General features: G+C 36.0%; 4 protein-coding genes across 5 annotated transcripts; 3 read left to right on the top strand and 1 right to left on the bottom strand.

Annotated features, from left to right (window-relative positions):
• Position 1: 1 nt before the first annotated feature.
• LOC116110698 (pentatricopeptide repeat-containing protein At4g14850-like) lies at positions 2 to 2975 on the bottom strand. The gene is made up of 2 exons (XM_031396926.1): positions 1333 to 2975; positions 2 to 467 (listed from the first exon to the last, which is right to left on the bottom strand). Exons 1-2 carry the CDS (start codon positions 2925 to 2927, stop codon positions 2 to 4), a joined length of 2061 nt encoding a protein of 686 aa, XP_031252786.1. The 5' UTR covers positions 2928 to 2975.
• Positions 2976 to 5425: 2450 nt separating this feature from the next.
• On the top strand, positions 5426 to 6566 carry LOC116110690 (pre-rRNA-processing protein TSR2 homolog). The gene is made up of 3 exons (XM_031396917.1): positions 5426 to 5708; positions 5812 to 5903; positions 6474 to 6566. Exons 1-3 carry the CDS (start codon positions 5426 to 5428, stop codon positions 6564 to 6566), a joined length of 468 nt encoding a protein of 155 aa, XP_031252777.1.
• Positions 6567 to 8844: 2278 nt separating this feature from the next.
• LOC116110709 lies at positions 8845 to 13693 on the top strand. Of its 2 annotated transcripts, none has more exons than XM_031396941.1 (5): positions 8845 to 8956; positions 9043 to 9172; positions 10469 to 10785; positions 12200 to 12625; positions 13191 to 13693. In XM_031396941.1, the coding sequence occupies exons 2-5, from the start codon at positions 9069 to 9071 to the stop codon at positions 13421 to 13423; spliced, it is 1080 nt and encodes a 359-aa protein (XP_031252801.1). In that variant the 5' UTR covers positions 8845 to 8956; positions 9043 to 9068; the 3' UTR covers positions 13424 to 13693. The 2 variants fall into 2 exon arrangements, with proteins under 2 accessions (XP_031252801.1, XP_031252795.1); XM_031396935.1 differs by having other exon boundaries at positions 12200 to 12667.
• A 509-nt stretch (positions 13694 to 14202) lies between these two features.
• LOC116110679 lies at positions 14203 to 16760 on the top strand. Its single transcript, XM_031396908.1, has 5 exons — positions 14203 to 14298; positions 14400 to 14470; positions 14937 to 15364; positions 15921 to 16489; positions 16614 to 16760. The coding sequence occupies exons 3-5, from the start codon at positions 14968 to 14970 to the stop codon at positions 16758 to 16760; spliced, it is 1113 nt and encodes a 370-aa protein (XP_031252768.1). The 5' UTR covers positions 14203 to 14298; positions 14400 to 14470; positions 14937 to 14967.
• Positions 16761 to 16828: the final 68 nt, after the last annotated feature.

Genomic DNA, 16828 nt, shown 5'->3' with positions numbered 1-16828 from the left:
GTCACCAATAATCTCTACAAGAACAGTGTCCATCTCTGAAGCGATGAAACCGATTATTATCTCTGACAATGATTTCCCTGCCAACAATGCCTGATATAAACTTAAAGGCACTGTGGCAATCTCCACAGATTCTAAGATTCTTTGTGATTCGTATAGGTATTCCAGGAGGGATAGCTATAAGCCCAAAGGCAAGTGCAATCTTCTCACTGTGGTATCCAACTTCTGTTATTTTCTCTTCTTCTTCTAAATCATAAAGAGCAAAACTGGCATCTGGTACGTAGCCAGCAGCCTTCATTTCCTCTCGGAGCTTAGCTAGCATTGCCTGAATCTCAGAATTCCTTTCATTCGAAGTATCCTTTGCTTGGAAGGTATGGACCCTATTTTTAACTGTTATCCAGCTGCAACCTGCACCCTTTTTTATCCCGACAACCTTCATTTCTTTTCTCACAAGGTCAGCTTCTTCCCACCTGCACTAATAGTCTACAATGGTTGGAAAAAACAAAAAATCTCAACACTTTTGAAAAACCACAGTAGAAAAACTGAATATGTATTTGCAAGTCATTCGATAATCAACTATTTCAGAACAAGACATTCAATAAATCACAATGAAAATAGTGACTCCAATGTAGGTTTTTTTGTTTTTTAACAGGAAGCAGCTACTTGCTTGTAAAGTTGATGTGCGGCATAAGAGTAAGATATGAAGGATGAAGCTTTACCTACATATGATTTCCTAATATTTTCATCAAGGTTAACACTGCAAGCAATCCAGCTCCAGGCTAATACACATGTTGAAACTATTTTTCTACAGTGAACCGTGATGTAGTGTGCAATATCAGGACAAAAAACGAAATGACACAATTCTGTGTTATACTTTGATCCTCAACCATGTATTGGAGATGTTTTCATGATACATAAATACATGTAACTCACCACGGCATTACAACATCTAGCTATGATTATCCGAAATGCTCCCTCTTAATATCCAAAAGAATATTTATGTTTCAGATTTCTAAGCATACACACTAAGGACATTTGAATTTCATATTTATTTGTCTTCCCTATTAGAGACCATGATTTATGTCCGGGAGAGACATGCAGACCAGTCCTTCCCAATTAACTCTACAACTTTGCACGATGAAGTAAAATAGCTTTTCAACGGGAGAGACATGTGCTCAAGAGAGAGGGAATAGAAGATCAGAAATTCGAGATTTTAATAAAAATGCAAAATAAGTTTGAAATCTTAGTGAGTTCAACATGTAATGAAATGAAGGCAGTTCTTCAAACCTCAGTGAAGAAACCAATTATGAGATTTCTCTTGAGAATGGTCTTTACCTGCCAGCTGCTGCAAACATATTTGACAGCAGCACATGGTTGCCGGAGTCTTTTGGATCAAGTTCAAACAAATTATCGGCAGCAATTTTTCCCAATTCTGGCTTCCCATAAACCCTACAGGCATTTAAAAGGGCGCCCCAAACAGAAATTGTTGGACGCATTGGCATTTCCTTGATAAACTCATAAGCACGCTCTACCATTCCAGCTCTTCCCAACAAGTCCACCATACAAGCATAATGCTCAGCCCCGGGCTCAATCCCATATTTTCCTCTCATAGACTCAAAAATCTGCATGCCCATTTTCACTGCCCCTGCTCTGCTACAAGCTGCTAATACACACACCAAGGTCACATAATTTGGCATTACTTCAAACCTTTCTGATACCATTTCTTCAAACAGTGCCAAAGCCATGTCAGCAAGGCCTTGGTGTGCATACCCACCAATCATCGCATTCCAACAAACCAAGTTCCTCTCAGGCATCTCTTTGAATGCTCGTTCCGAATCCTCTATACTCCCACATTTTCCGTACATATCAACAAGTGCACTGCCAACAAATATATTTCCCTCAACACACGTCTTTACAGCAAGTGCATGAACTGACCTACCCAATTCAAGTCCTGCCATTCCTGCACAAGCACTTAGCACACTTGAAACCATAAAATCTTTTGGCTCAACCCCTTCTTTCCTTGCACTCAGAAACAACTCACATGCCTTCTCTCCCTCATCATTTTGCACATAAACAGCCACCATTGAACACCAAGAAACATCATTTTTTTCATTAATCCCATTAAAAACCATCTCCGAAAAACCAACCTCTTTACACTTGCCATAAAAATCAACAAGTCCATTACACACCGACACGTTACCATCAAATCCCCATCTAACCACGAACCCATGTAACTGCCTCCCTAACTCCAACAAAGAACTATCTGAGCAGGCGTTTAGAAACGCACAAAACGTGATCGAATTCGGCTCCCCACCCGCCCGACGAAACTCTATAAATGCATCAATCGCATTTCTTGGGCGCCCATGAAGCACAGCATTAGAAATATATGCATTCCACGTGGCGAGGTTTTTCTCAGGCATTTCATTGAACACTTTCATGGCTTCCTCTTTGAGCCCCGTTTTTGAGTACATATCAAAAGCACTGCACCCAACAAAGACATCATTTATCAAGCCGCCTTTCAAAGCAAGTCCATGAACTTGTTTTCCAGCAATGGGCATGTGAAGTGAAGCCACTGCCTTGAATAAACAAGGGAAAGTGAAGTCATTAGGTTGAACGTAATCCCGTCGCATGTTATTGAAGTGGAGGAAGGCGGAGGCAAAAAGACCGTTCTGGACATTACCAGAGATTAAGGCCGTCCAAGTGACGACGGAGCGGGAGCGGATTGGAGTGAACTGGAGGACCAGTTGGGCTGAGTTGGAAAGGTCGAGTTTGGAGTACATGTTGATGAGGTGGTTAGACAGGAAAGATGGGATGGGAGAGGTGAGGGTTTTGATAATGTAAGCATGGATGGTTCGGCCGAGTGACGATGAGTGAGTTGACACGGCGGTTTCGAGTAGGAAGGCGAGCGTGTTGGGAGCGTGGAAGGGCATGGGTGGTGGTGTGTACGGGTCATGATCGGTGAAAGCTGCGCCCAAGTTGAATCCTGAAAGGGTTTAGATCAGTTCGAGGAAAAGTCCCGTTAAATTAAAAATAAATATACTTTCAATAATAGCATCTACAATTTTCCTCTTTATTTAAATTAGCATATTTTATATAAATAAAAAATATTTTCATTAATTTCTAAATATAAAGAACAAATTTTTTATTTAAATTCAATAGAGTCTTTAAATTTAATAAATATATTCTTTATTTTCAAGAAAAAAAAACTTATTAAGAAAGATAATTGATAAATAAATATATAGAAACTTATAGTTTATTAATTAAAATTATAATAGAGAGTGAAATTTGACTCTCTAGATGTGAAGAGTCAAACTCACTCTTTAATTTATATTTAAAGAATACTCTTTATAATAAAGAGTTTTGGTCATATAAAAAGTCTTTTGGAGATACTCTAAACACTATTAAGAGCATCTCCGACGGGTTCTTTATATGACCTAAACTCTTTATTATAAAGAGTTTATCCATAAAAACAAGAGTTCAATAGACTCTTTATCTTTAAAATATATATTAGAGAGTGAGTTTGACTCTCCACATTTAGAGAGTCAAATTTCACTCTCTATCTTAATTTTAATTAATAAACTACAAGTTCCTATGTATTTTACTTATTAATTTTCTCTCTCATTAAGTCTCTTTCTTAAAAATAAAGAACATCTTCATTAAATTTAAAGAGTCTATTGGATTTGAATAAAAATTGTGTTCTTTATATTTTAAAATTAATGAAGATGCTCTTTATTTATATGAAAGATGCTCTTCAAAATAAAGAGCACAATTGGAGATGCTCTAAAAACAGTTTAGGTGAGTTAATATTAGATAACTGAGGTAATATTTTTTAAATTGAACAGATGATGATATTTGGTTGATTTGTAAAAAAATATTTTTGGAATGTTTTACGACAAACTGTAGCGTTTGGGGGTATATTGCCAAGAATCTTAATACCTTGGGGGGGGGGGTTGTTATTAAAACTTACCTCTAGTAATACAATTTTATTTTCCATGCTGCCCCTAAACTGTTGAACATTTAGTCCAAATTAACTTTATATTTGTTAACATTTACAAAACACCCAAATTCACTCATGTAGACACTTTTGTCCTCGCTTTTTAAATTTCTCGAACGACATTGCTCTTGTTAATGTCACTATTTACAGAAATACCATTATACCTAAAACTAGTCACCACCGCCAGGCGCCAGCCACTGTCAACCGCTACCAGAGGCTGCCAAAAGTCGCCATAGTGGCGTATGATCGGTCATATGTGGCTGGCTGTGCACCAATGAGGCTTTTTTCGTCCATAGATCATCCATGGTTAGAAAAGGCAAGATTTAGCTGTTTCACGACTAAATCTTTGGCACTGTCGGCGTCATGGCCAAATTTGTGGCACTGCTAGCGGTGGTGGCTAGCTGTCGGCAGTGGCTTGGGGTAGGTAAAGGTGTTTTTGTTAAATTTAAAATATTTTGGGTTGATAGGGTGTTTTTGCTAAATCTGAAAAGTAGGGGGGTTAAAAAATTATTCAAAAAATAATAATAAAAAATACTATTATATTAATATTAAAAGAGAGGGCAATTTAGTAATCTATATAAGATACACACTCATTTATTCTCCCAACCAAACATATTATTCACTAGTTTATTCGAACGAATCAAATACATTTTCTAAACATTCCCAGTAATCTTTAAGGTGATTTTTTATTTCCTTAATATAATATCCCCTATAATAAAACATTATATGATCCTCTTAAAAAGAAAACTTAATTAACCTTTATTTATAAGACTAAAATCTCTTTAAAAAAATGTATTCATAACATATATATATATATAAGGAATTTTTAATATTACTATTTTGGTAATTTTTTAAAGTTTATCGCATCAATCATTATATATCTTCACCTAGGTTAGGTAAATAATGATAAGAGAATGAGTTAATTTCTTTTTCTTTTGTTTTTTTTATAATTGAGAGATACCCAAACCAGTTTACGATTAAATTTATTAATAACGAAGAAAGATTCGAAATTAAAATCTCTTAAATAATATATTTAATAGTTTTTATCAAACAATTCAATCACCTAACAATAGTTGTATGAGTTAAATTCTTGCAAAGGTTGTTATTGACTGTTTTAGAATTATTTTTGAAGATAATTATAATTCATGGGACTATTATCATACGTTTTGACATACATTTTGTACTGTATTTACTAAATATAAGGGCTATTAACACGATATGTTTCTATTTTAGGTATCTTGAATCGGATCCACTCGCGGCTCTCGGCGCGTAAACTCAAAACGTTCTCAAATTCTCAAACTCTAAGACGGAAACTTCCTCCGATCCCAACTTTTCGTTATCTCTCCCGTTTATATATTCTCGAGAAAGAAAAACATATTTTGTTTCTCTTCCTCTGTCTGACTCTCCCTCTCCTTCTTGTGAAGCTTCATGATGATGAGGAGACGAGAGCAGAGGGTAGAGGCTGAATCTTCAATGGATACCATCATCAATAATGATGGAAGTAATGATAATGGCACTCGCCAAGAGCAAGAGCAAGAGCAAGAGGTTCAGGTTCAGGTTGAGGCAGTCTCTCATCTTCTAGAGGAAATCACATTGCTTCTTTCTCAATGGAATGGCCTTCAAATGGCTGTCCAAAATGAGTGGGGTGGCCATGACTCTTTGCAGAAAGCCCAACAACTTGCAGTTGATATCCTCTCTTGGTTATCTCAATCAAAAGGTCAGTCCTTTCCTTCCCCACTTTTTCTAATCTTCGTTCATGTTCTTCTGTCTATTGTTTTGAAGGTAATAGAGACTACATTATATTTCTTCTTGTTTTGCAGCGCCGCTTTATGTAGATGACTTAGAAACTATGTTGCATGAATGTATGCTGCTCTCTTTGAATACAGAAATTGAGGATGGCAGCATAGAGGAGGTATATTTTTTGGATTTACGCTAATTTATTTAATGTTGTGAAGTTATATCTTGTTCATGAAAGAAGAAAATTTTAAGATATTAGCCAGGGTGAATGTACGTCTTTAAGGCCTTGACGATGATCAACAATGGATTGGATCAATAATATACCAATGGAAAGAAAAAGATATTAAACCATTTAAAAAAAGAACTGAAAATTTCCCAGTTGGTGCTATATGAATTTTCATTAGAACATACACTTATTTTCTGATAGCCATTGTATAGTTCAATATTAGTTCTGCTTTATAATAGGATTTGGATTTATTCATGTATCTCTGATTCACAGTTTTCCTGCAATAGTGTGTTGTCATGCACATGTACAACAATCTTTATTTACTATTAATCATGATGTCAATCTGTGCATCTTTACTTTGTTCTGTGGAAAATAATAGCCACATCAAGCTTCTTTAATGTGGGTAAAAATGAAATGAAATCTGGTTCTTATTTAAACTCTGCACTGAAGCAATTTTAATTGTTGCAGCTTGAACTTGTGCATTTATGCTTATCAATCATATTCTATGGCTTCAAGCAGGTTGCAGAGCAATTGATGATTATGCATGAAGAGTACTTGCAGGGATATCAGGAGATAATAGAAAAGTATAGAGGGAGAGAAGATCATCCTTAATTAAATTTGTAAGGGTTTAACCTGAATAACATGGTAGAATTAAATTTTCAAAATCTTCTTCTGAGAAAAGGACTTGGCACAGAATTTATCTATATATATATTTCTTTACATTTCAGGTGTCTGGGAAATTTTACTATGAGAGATTGCGAGATGACCAGGGATTCAGGCATCCAACACAAGTAACAAATGGAATGTTTTACAGGAGGTGAGAACTGATGCTGTAAGGGAATTAGTTAATTTCAATTGCCAGAAGACTGCTTTATGTTATTTTCCTTGTAATCAAACACTCCTTCGTTATATAAAATGTAATGTATTTTTATTGAAACTTTTATGTGATGCTACTAACCACAAATACATCAGTATAAACTTATGTAAAAGACCAAGTGGATGCCCAGAAACAGGTTCCATATACACGGGAAGAGAAGACTCATTCAGAATTTTATATAAAGCTATGCCCATGAGTTATTTAAACTTGTATGAATGCTTTGAAAGAGTAAAATATGAATGGACTAATTTCATGGATAATCTTCGTCAGCCCAGAAGCCAGAAATTTAATCATTTTGAATGTCCTGGAGTCTGATCATCAGGGGTGCCCAGCTTCACCAGGACCTTGATTGCGTCAATAACAAACAAACAACCAATGAAACTGAGATAATCACACAAATTTTTACTGCTGAAAAACCGAAAGCCGAAATTAATGCTCATGCACATTTACATATGGCTTCTTGTTTGAATAATCATTTAAAACGCAAGAACTCCCAGAAATGTGAACAATGAAGGAGCAGGAAATCATCCCTGAGTGTCCAGGTGGGACGATAGAGACTCTTGGTGTATAATTCAAGAGATCTTGAATTCGATTCCTCTCGATTGTTGATAGGAGTGGCCACTAGAGGGTTTACCCGGTCATTAACTGTAGAGTCTCAAGGGATTAGTCGAGGTGTACACAAACTAGTCTGAACACTATCTAATTTATGTAATTCTTATATGAAATTAATATTTTCTTATTTGGTTTCTTGGTAACAAAATTTTGAATTTCCTTTAATCTACATCATTCCAAAATTCTAATCTCGTGTGTGTATATATATATATTTTTATCACCGACGGTGTCCACGCCAGTTTTGCGTCTCTTAATTAATCTTTGAAACTTTTGAATTATTGAGGGATAAAGGATAAAAGTCCCAGTGATCCGCACTATTCTTTCTTAGGGAAATGTAGACGTAAAAATCTATCTGTACGGAAGGGAGATCTGATCCCGTGAGGTTGAGACCACTAGTGATCCGCTACACCTACACACGTAGAGAAACAAAGGCGTGAAGCGAACGGGAAACACCGGGGTGGTGTTTACCGTAGGCACTCCGACGCTCAAGTCAACAAGGCTGAAAGAGGCAAGTATAGTGAGGGCTAGAGAGTAGAGAGGTTACCAGAAGTCTAGTTAGGGACTGTGACTACGGCAATGATATGAGGCTCTCAAGTCAGAGCTTCGGGTGTGAAGGTGTAATGTAATGTCCCTTGTGAGAGGGCTGACCTCTGCTTATATAGTGATTGTCTGGTCTCCCAGTCCTGGTGGGAGTAGGAGTCCTAGTGTGACTCTGATACGAACCCTAGAGGAATTAGGACGGTGGTGAGCTGTCTTACCAGTGTTCGAATAGGAAGGTGATCCCGAACAGGAAAGTAACCTCGAGTAGGAAAGTGATATGAACAGGAATGTGACCTCGAATAGGAGATTGATCAGGAATAGGAAAGTGATCTGTGGAGGCCATGGGCTCTGAACTCGAGTATAAGTTTAAAAAGTGAGTTGGGATTGAGAGGCTCGCACCCAGATGGTTTGGGCTGGTTATATCTCGTATCAATAAGTTTGATTTGGATTGGATCGCATCGAAATTAAGTCTGGTCTCTTCCACATTATCAGGCCCGTTTTCCTATTTGGGCCCAGGATGATTTTTGACCCTATCAGGAAACTTACTCAAAAGCTCCGGAAGCTTTTTAACTCTTTTACCCGACCATCACTTGTAGTACTTGTTGCACTTGTATATTTATATCCTTTTACTGTGGCGTCAAAATGGGCTTTACTATTAGATATTAATGTCAAAAATTACAGAGATAAATAACCAAATTAATTTCCGGACATCAGTTATGTTCTTTCAGTTATTAACAAAATACAGTTTACCCAAAAAACACTAAGCGGAGCTCAGTCTGTTCTGTAGAGAGGGTTAGAACCGTCATTTCGCTTTACCCTATTGCCACTCGTTCATCACTTGTGTGCCACGTGGTAGTCATGCTTGGACACACATCCATGCTTAATAGTTCTTCATTTCGATTTTCGATCTCTTCTCTAAGTAAATAGGGCATTTCACACTCTTAACACAAGCTCGCAATTACACACAGTCTGAGTTAGGTTTTTTTATTTTCTTTGCATCCTGTTTCTTTCCTTCAACTTGATTTTGATTTTTTACTCGTATTGCTTCCTTTTTTGCAGGATTAGAGATTTAATTTCCTCTAGCAATGGCAGACCCTTCCGCCTCTACCCCTCCAGTCTCTACTCCTCCCGCCTCTACCCCTCCTGCCTCTACCCCTCACATTGATAAACCCCAAGAGTTCAGTAGTGGGTAAGTTTTCTATGTTCTCTGTTTTTTCTATTGCCTCAAGAATTTTATATCGTTATTTTTCTTTATTTGGGGAATTGGGACAGTAGATGGAACATGCAAATGTTTGTGACGGAAACATGCATGGTTTTATAAGGGAAAATATTCTTTAATAAGGTTTTTTTTTTTTGTATCTGAAGATGAAAATCCATGTTTCTCAGGTCGGCAACCTAGATCTTTATAAAACCCTAGGGAAATAGTTTTTAAGAAAGTGGTCATTTCATTATTGTGGAAGCATGCACAAGGAAAGTAACTTGGAACTAAGCTGGGGAAGAATGTGTTATAAAGTATGGTTTTTGGATGGTCAAGGCCCGGTTTGTCAGTTGGACAATGTAGGGAAAACAGAGTCCAGAATGAACAAGTTGATGCATATATTATGAATTGTTTCTATTATTCCAATAAAGGTTGCTTTGACTTTAGTATGTGAGGAGACAGGAGATTTCTACTCTCTCTGTCACCATATATTAGCTTGATCTACAAATTCTCCTAGTTGTATGGTTCTTGTTTGCTATTTTATTGAGAACCTACAGTAAAAGATTGTGTCTTGTGAGTTTCATGCTCAGAGACCATGAGTTACAAGAATTACTTTATTGTCAAAACCACTCTCAAGACCACTGCTGAAAATCTGCCATCTCCATTAGGGAGAGGCACTTGGATGATTCGTATACACTAAAGGCTTCGGGTCTATCATAGTTCATAGATAAGATAAAAAATGGACGTTATCAGGATATGTCTAAAGAAGATTCTGTGAGTGACACTGTGTAAGAAGTTTGAATCATGGTTTGATAATTAGCTTAGTATTTGCATTAATTCCATGAAGTTTTGTAGTCCTCATCTGAATCGGTAAATAATTGAGCAACTGAAAAGATTTAGTTATTGCTTAGTTAAGGCTTAAAGACACGTATAAGGAAGAATATATTTGAGATTTGGCAAACAGATATCTTCTCAGTTCCTTTAATTAATTGTTTAACTATGTTGCCAAAACAGATGACATATTTAAACTTATTCAAATTTTGTAAGGAATATTGCAAATCCGAAACATGAATTAAGCAATTTGATGAAATTTGGTTTTTTGATGATGTTTCTGAATTATATGTGAATCTACCAATGTGCTTTTCTTGTTTTTTGATGAGTTTTTAGTTTCTTTAGTTGCCAGTCCTATTTCCATGTCACTTGCCATTATGTACTAGCACCAGCTACCTGTGGGAAGGATGACAAGTTTTTGGAGAACGGTATCTCTGATGGAAATAATTTTTGCAGGGTACAGGAGAATAATCCTTTGGAGCCCGTTCCACCATTTCAAAGCGGTGAAGGTTTGCCTTATGCTCCTACAAATTGGCCAAATCCTGGTGATACTTGGGGTTGGAAGGTCGGAAGGAGGTTCAGCACTTTCGGGTACTATACTGATAGATTTTTGTATCTTCCAAGAAGTCTTCACAAGCCCAGCATTCCGAAACAGTTCGCAAGCAAGCTAGCAGTTGAACGTTATATTCGGTCTGAATTCCCAGATGCTGACATTGATGCATTTTGGGCCTCTTTCAGTTGGAAGGTCCCTGCACTGAAGAATTTAACTGGAGGTCAGCTCAAGCTTTGGTCTTGTGCCATTATATTTATATTTTTTCTCTATTATCTAAGAAAATCAGATTTTCATTTTTCAACTTGCAAGTTTTTCTATGCGGGGTGTGTGTGTGTGTTCTGGTATATTTTGTTTATGTATAGTTTAGAGTGCTAATAATTTAGGGTCTTTATCATAGATCATACAAAATTTGATGAACGTTGGACTCAATTTATCTGGAAGAAAAGTAATTTTACTTTAGGGGTTAAATTAGTTTGTGCTCAGTGGAATAACTGTGGTTTTGACAGTTCCTGCTCTTGAAATTTATACTTAGTAGAGAAATTCCCAAGGAGCTCTACTGTTGATGTAGATAGCTTGAAAAGAACTTCTTGAGAGCAGCCACCTTACTTGACTCCTGCTGCCCTCTTTTAAGATCTCTGTAGTTGAAAATCATATTACAGATTTTAACATTTATGTTTATTTAGATTTGAAGTAATCATGTTGGAACTGATAAAATGTAAAATACAATAAGATTCAATGACATTAATTCCTTCTCAACATAACTTCGGAAGAAAACAATAATGTCAATACCTTTCCTCAGATGGCATAAGATGCGTATTTCAAGTTTTCAGCATTTGTAATATGACCTTAGTCTTGGTGAAGTTTCTAACTCGCTGTTTGTGGTTTGATTGTTTCACTGGTCTGTCTGGTTACTCCAGTTTTGGTTGCAAGGATATTTTTTAATTCTGTTTCTAGCATGATATATCTATTTTTCAAGAATTGACAATTTGTGGAGTTCCCTGTTCTTTCATTTATATATTCTGTCTCTCTTAGTTCATAATATGTCAAAATTGTGATAAGGACTGTAAGATCTAAGTTGCTTTACTTAATTTATTTGATTTTGCCTAATCAACTGCTTGATGGGTTGGATAATAAGTTATCAAAGTTTGAAAAGTGGTGCTGATAAAGCCATGTGCAGATTTTTTTTTTTTTTAAGAGATCTTGTTAATTTGACATCTGAAGAACTCTAATTTGTTATTTAAAAAAAAAAAAATTGACATCTCATGACTGAAATGATTCATGAGATATATCGCTATACTTTGTTTAGTTCTATTGCTACTTAATTCGTACCTTCCTAAGCTAGGAAATGGGTTGACTTTAACATCTCTTCTGCTTTTTTAGAGAGAACATATTGATGTAATGTATTTTTTTTTTCTCTTTTTGTCCCCTTATTAACGTATATTGTAATATATGCGTTTAAAGTTTTGAACTATTTACATGAAAAGAGCATTTTGACCAAATTTAAAAGGAGTTGAGAATTATCCAATTTATTATAACAAGTCACTAGCACTTATATTTGGTATTGAGTTTATTAGATATCCATCTCTGCCTTAATAATTCGACTGGAATGTTTTAATCCCTAATAATTGTTGTAGTGGAAGCTACACCACCAAGTGTAGCGAAGGTTACCCCACCGAGTGCAATGTATGTTACCCCGCTGAGTGCAGTGTATGCTACATCGCCGAGTGCAGAGAAGGCTGAAGAAGAAGGCAAAGAAGAAAACCCTGTTGCTACGAATAGAAAAAGGAAACATACAGCAGCTAAATCATTAGGTGATCGACGAACTCGACAGTCTCTTCGACAGGCAGTCCCAGCTACTAAAGATACAAGTGGAGTAAATGGAAATGAAGAGTTAACATCAAATGGTCCAAGAAAAGATATGAAGAGCACAGCTGACTTTGAGGATGATCAACCTGACAATGGTTCATTTGCTGGAAGCGATTCGCCATCTGAATGTGTGCCTGAGGACTTCAATAACTATCTTGATTCTTTGGTTGACAATCTTGCCCATCCTGCAACCGGTAATTCTCTTGCCCAAGAAAATGAATTGGCTCAAAATCAAAGTAAGCTTCTTCATTTTTTTATATGGGTTTTACTTATATTATTTTTTCTCTAAAAACCTAAAATCTCAACAGAGTTATTCAACTTTGGAGGAATCCTAAATAAGAAAAAAGCCTAATAATTAATTAAACATATTACATCGATTAGTTAAGTTATGTTTCAATTAAGTTTATTAGAGTTTATAGTTGATGCTACCCCAAACTCAGTTATTGGTTAGAAATCATTAAGTGCATAGTTTGTGACTTAGTTATCAATTGAGTGTTCGATGCAGGATAGTTTCATATAAGTTTAAGTTTTTCTAGTTAGTAGGATTACAATATAACTTATGATCCCTTTTCTGTTATAGTTATTCTATTATGTTTGAGCCAGGTTTCAATTAGGATTCATCTCTGCTTGTGTATGACGATTGAAGATGAATTTGTGTCAGTTATGCCATATATAAATTTTTATTCCTGAAATTCATGTTTGGTAAATCTTACACTCTTAGAACAAGGGAATGTAAGCATGCTGACAATTTCTTTGCAGTCCCCCACAATGAGGCCAATGTTGCTTCCCTCGATAAAGAAAAGGAAAAATTTACCCAGCAGCTTCAGGCAGAAATAAATTCCAACTTATCAGCCGTCCAAGAAATTGATAAGCAAATTGCCCAGCTTCAATCCCAGCGAGCAACGCTTATAAGAACAATCGAGACTAAGAAGGGTTTAATAGCTAAGTTAGCCATTGCTGAGCAGAAGGTGGCAAAAGATACTCAGGGATGACCGAATCAAGTTGAGTTAAAACTCCAAAAATCCTGAATGAAAGCTGAAGAAAATGATTGCAGGGAAGCAAGAGATAGAAGTCGTTGCTAAAGTAGATCCAGCTAATGTTTTTGCAGCTTAGACTGATTTTCTGATGATGATGTTGCTATAGCTTTATTGTGGATGGAACTTTTGATTTCATTGCTATGCATCCATCTCGTGTTAAATTATGATGTACTTGGAAACTCTTCACTATGGACCAACTGATTCCTGAAAATACTGTTATCTTACTATGTTATGTGGAGTCTTACAATGCATGAACATCTAAACAAAAAAAAATCAAGAATCATGGTGTCTCATACTGCTGGAAAAATACCCATTTATAATTCATGAAAAATAGCATAAATATGTTAAATTCATGTGATTATACAAATAAATTTTATGGACATCATTCATATATGAAGGTTATAAACGAACGAAACATGGGGTTTTATGTTAAATGCGGTTCACCTAATTTGTTCAGTGTGTTATCAGTTCAAGTAATCAAATTTTTCGGAACCTTAATTCACTGTTTATTAGAGTTTAATAATGGCCTAATCACATTCTGACCCCCTAGGTATTGCGAAACGAATCTTACCCCTCAATTTCTAAAATCAATCAGATCTACTTCCTTATAAACGATAACAAGTCACACTTTTAAGCGCGTGAGCATAAAACCAGAACCGGAGGTGAATTTAGACAAAAAGAAATCCGTAAAAACGGCGAGTGAAAGACAAGGGTAAAACTGTCAGTGCAGTAATTGCTCCATTATTGGGTATAAAAAGGTCCCTGTTCGACGAACAATGTCGTTGAAGCAACCTGTCGCCGTCGCACACACTCCATTCTGTTTTTAATAGGTCTCCTTTTTTATTTTATTTTTATTAATTTTGAGTGTTTTCAAGAATTAATTAATTTTTTGAATTTTGAATTTTTTTTTTTTCTCTTAATGCCTTAGCAGGTAATAAAACAGGTTATTCCTTCAAGGTCGAAACCCTAATTTCTGTCTTTGAACAGCTAAGCTTTTCTCAGGTGAATTCGTGTTTTCTTTTTTTGATCTTCGCATGCTTTATTCTTTTAAAGGTAAAATTATATTTCGAATAGAAAGAGTAAATTTTTAGCTCAAAATGAGATTTAATCGAGGTTATAGAAATGTTTCCTGAACATTTTTGGTGATGGTAATTAGGTTGTTTATAATAAATTAGGAATCTTTGTGTCAATAATTTAATTAAGTGAACTAAATGTATAAATCTTCGGTTTAAAGAAATGAATAATGATGAAGAATAACTTGAAAATTCCAAGTCTGATTGTGTGCAATCGAACACAGTGTAAGAGAATATAAGAATTATTTAGCACATCCTCTTGGGTGTGATGCTATTTGCAGAACCAGGTTTTGTTCTTATCAATCAGAAACTAGTTCTGATTTATCAGATTGATTTTTGTGCTTGAAGTCAATATCTTTAGCTGCTAATGATTTCCAAATGGAATTGTATTACAGCTTACCAGGCCTAACTACTTGTGTTCTGGAAATGGAATTGATGGGTGTTGATAATACTAATGGAAGTATCGAAAGGGTGCCTAGGGTAAATGGAAATGGAAATGGAAATGGTATTGATCTTTGGCCAGTTTCACCCGAGGAGTCCGGGGAAGGTTTGCCGTATGCTCCTATAAATTGGCCAAAACCTGGTGATAACTGGCGTTGGAAAGTGGGGAGGAGAGTAGCCATAACCGGCCATTATCTGGATAGATACCTGTATCCTCCAAAATATTTTCCTCGTCGTGACTCAACAAGTAGGAAAAGTGGTTTTGCAAGCAAGCTTTCTGTTGAACGGTATATTCGAACAGTATTTCCTCACGAAGACGTCAATAAATTTTTTGCCTCATTCAGCTGGAAGATCCCTGCAATAAAGAAGTTATCAGTAAATGGTGAGCTCTAAATACTACTGTATTTCTTTACATTGAATATGTGCCGGCTTGATTATCGTTGGTTTTATATGGTTAGATGCAATTGCTCAATGCTTTTTAAAGCTGTTCTCAGAAAGCATGTTAGTGTGTAGAATATGACATCAGTGATATGATGGAAGTGTAAATAATGAAATAACCTACGAAAGCATTTAATGCATCAAAATTACCCACATTGTGTATTCAAGATATTGGATTATGTGTAAGAAATCAGTTTAGCCGGCATAACGCAGAAAATATTACCTGATGAACAAGGTGGTTACATAAAATCTGAATGAACAATTGGTTGAATTCCTGTTGCTCAGAACCTTGCTTTGTTTTTCTGTTCACCCTTTTACCTCTTCTTTCTTTTTTACATTCTGGACATGATTCTCTATAGTTGCATATATTTTTCATGTTTTATTTATTTATTTATTGCATGTTTTTGTTATGATTGATGTTGTAGTTACTGATACAAGTTAAATACCCTTTTCTTTACATCTAATTTTCTTCTTTGCCCATCAATGTTGACTTGATATAGGTAATGTAGGAGGACGAACTCTTTTTCCTGCATTTTCTGAAGAGATAGCAGAACATTCTCGGCCTGATTCCCCATCAGAGGATGTGGGCTGTAAGGCCAGAAATAATATGTGCAACAGTTTGGTTGTGCAAGCAGAAAACTCATCTTTAACTGCCATGCCTTGTGATATTTGCTGCAACGAACCTCGGTTCTGCCGTGATTGTTGTTGTATTCTCTGTAGCAAAACTGTGAATTTGAAATATGGAGGCTACAGTTACATCAAATGTGAAGCAAAGGTGGGTGAGGATTACATATGTGGACACATTACTCACTTGAACTGTGCTCTGCGTTGTTACATGGCTGGGACTGTTGGAGGAAGCATTGGGTTGGATGCTGAGTACTTATGCCGTCGCTGTGATGCAAAGACAGATTTGGTTCCACATGTTACAAGACTTGTAAAAATATGTGAATCTGTTGATTCCTCAGTTGATGTTGAGGAAATTTTAAATCTCGGTGTCTGTATTTTGCGTGGTTCAGAAAAGACCATTGCTAAGGAATGGCTAAGCCGTATTGAACTGGCAATTCGTAAGGTAAAGCTGATACATTAAAGGTAGAAGAACAACTGTTTTCTTGCTTTTGCACATGTTTATCCTTCTCCCCTTTTGGGTTCCTAAACCAGCGGCATGACCCATTGAAGTGTAATATTTACATCAGCTTAAATGTGGGACTTCTCTTGAAGATATCTGGAAAGTTGAAGATGCTGACTTGGCCATTTTTACAGGTAATGGTCCAGTATCTTATATCCCAATTGAGATAGCAATTATCCTAACCAACAAATCCATGTTGTTTGATGCTCGTTGAGAAATTGACAATGTAATTAATTTGACTTGGATAAAAGTTTTTTTCTTTTTTTTTTTTTTTTTTTTTTT

Source organism: Pistacia vera, unplaced genomic scaffold (assembly GCF_008641045.1).
Source record: "Pistacia vera cultivar Batoury unplaced genomic scaffold, PisVer_v2 Contig1182, whole genome shotgun sequence".
Lineage (NCBI taxonomy): Eukaryota > Viridiplantae > Streptophyta > Magnoliopsida > Sapindales > Anacardiaceae > Pistacia > Pistacia vera.
Note: the sequence above shows the minus strand (reverse complement) of the source record. Positions and strands in the feature narration are given on the sequence as shown.

What these genes read in the sequence shown, in the direction of transcription:
- LOC116110690 (XM_031396917.1), top strand. Translation starts at nt 5,426, where the DNA reads ATGAGGAGACGAGAGCAGAGGGTAGAGGCTGAATCTTCAATGGATACC. An exon ending in TTGGTTATCTCAATCAAAAG is followed by an intron (nt 5,709 to 5,811) that starts GTCAGTCCTTTC and finishes CTTGTTTTGCAG; the next exon opens with CGCCGCTTTATGTAGATGAC. An exon ending in AGGATGGCAGCATAGAGGAG is followed by an intron (nt 5,904 to 6,473) that starts GTATATTTTTTG and finishes GGCTTCAAGCAG; the next exon opens with GTTGCAGAGCAATTGATGAT.
- LOC116110679 (XM_031396908.1), top strand. Translation starts at nt 14,968, where the DNA reads ATGGAATTGATGGGTGTTGATAATACTAATGGAAGTATCGAAAGGGTG. An exon ending in AAAGAAGTTATCAGTAAATG is followed by an intron (nt 15,365 to 15,920) that starts GTGAGCTCTAAA and finishes GACTTGATATAG; the next exon opens with GTAATGTAGGAGGACGAACT. An exon ending in TTGAACTGGCAATTCGTAAG is followed by an intron (nt 16,490 to 16,613) that starts GTAAAGCTGATA and finishes TATTTACATCAG; the next exon opens with CTTAAATGTGGGACTTCTCT.
- LOC116110698 (XM_031396926.1), bottom strand. Translation starts at nt 2,927, where the DNA reads ATGCCCTTCCACGCTCCCAACACGCTCGCCTTCCTACTCGAAACCGCC. An exon ending in ATGTTTGCAGCAGCTGGCAG is followed by an intron (nt 468 to 1,332) that starts GTAAAGACCATT and finishes CTATTAGTGCAG; the next exon opens with GTGGGAAGAAGCTGACCTTG.
- LOC116110709 (XM_031396935.1), top strand. Translation starts at nt 9,069, where the DNA reads ATGGCAGACCCTTCCGCCTCTACCCCTCCAGTCTCTACTCCTCCCGCC. An exon ending in ACTGAAGAATTTAACTGGAG is followed by an intron (nt 10,786 to 12,199) that starts GTCAGCTCAAGC and finishes TAATTGTTGTAG; the next exon opens with TGGAAGCTACACCACCAAGT. An exon ending in TGAATTGGCTCAAAATCAAA is followed by an intron (nt 12,668 to 13,190) that starts GTAAGCTTCTTC and finishes ATTTCTTTGCAG; the next exon opens with TCCCCCACAATGAGGCCAAT.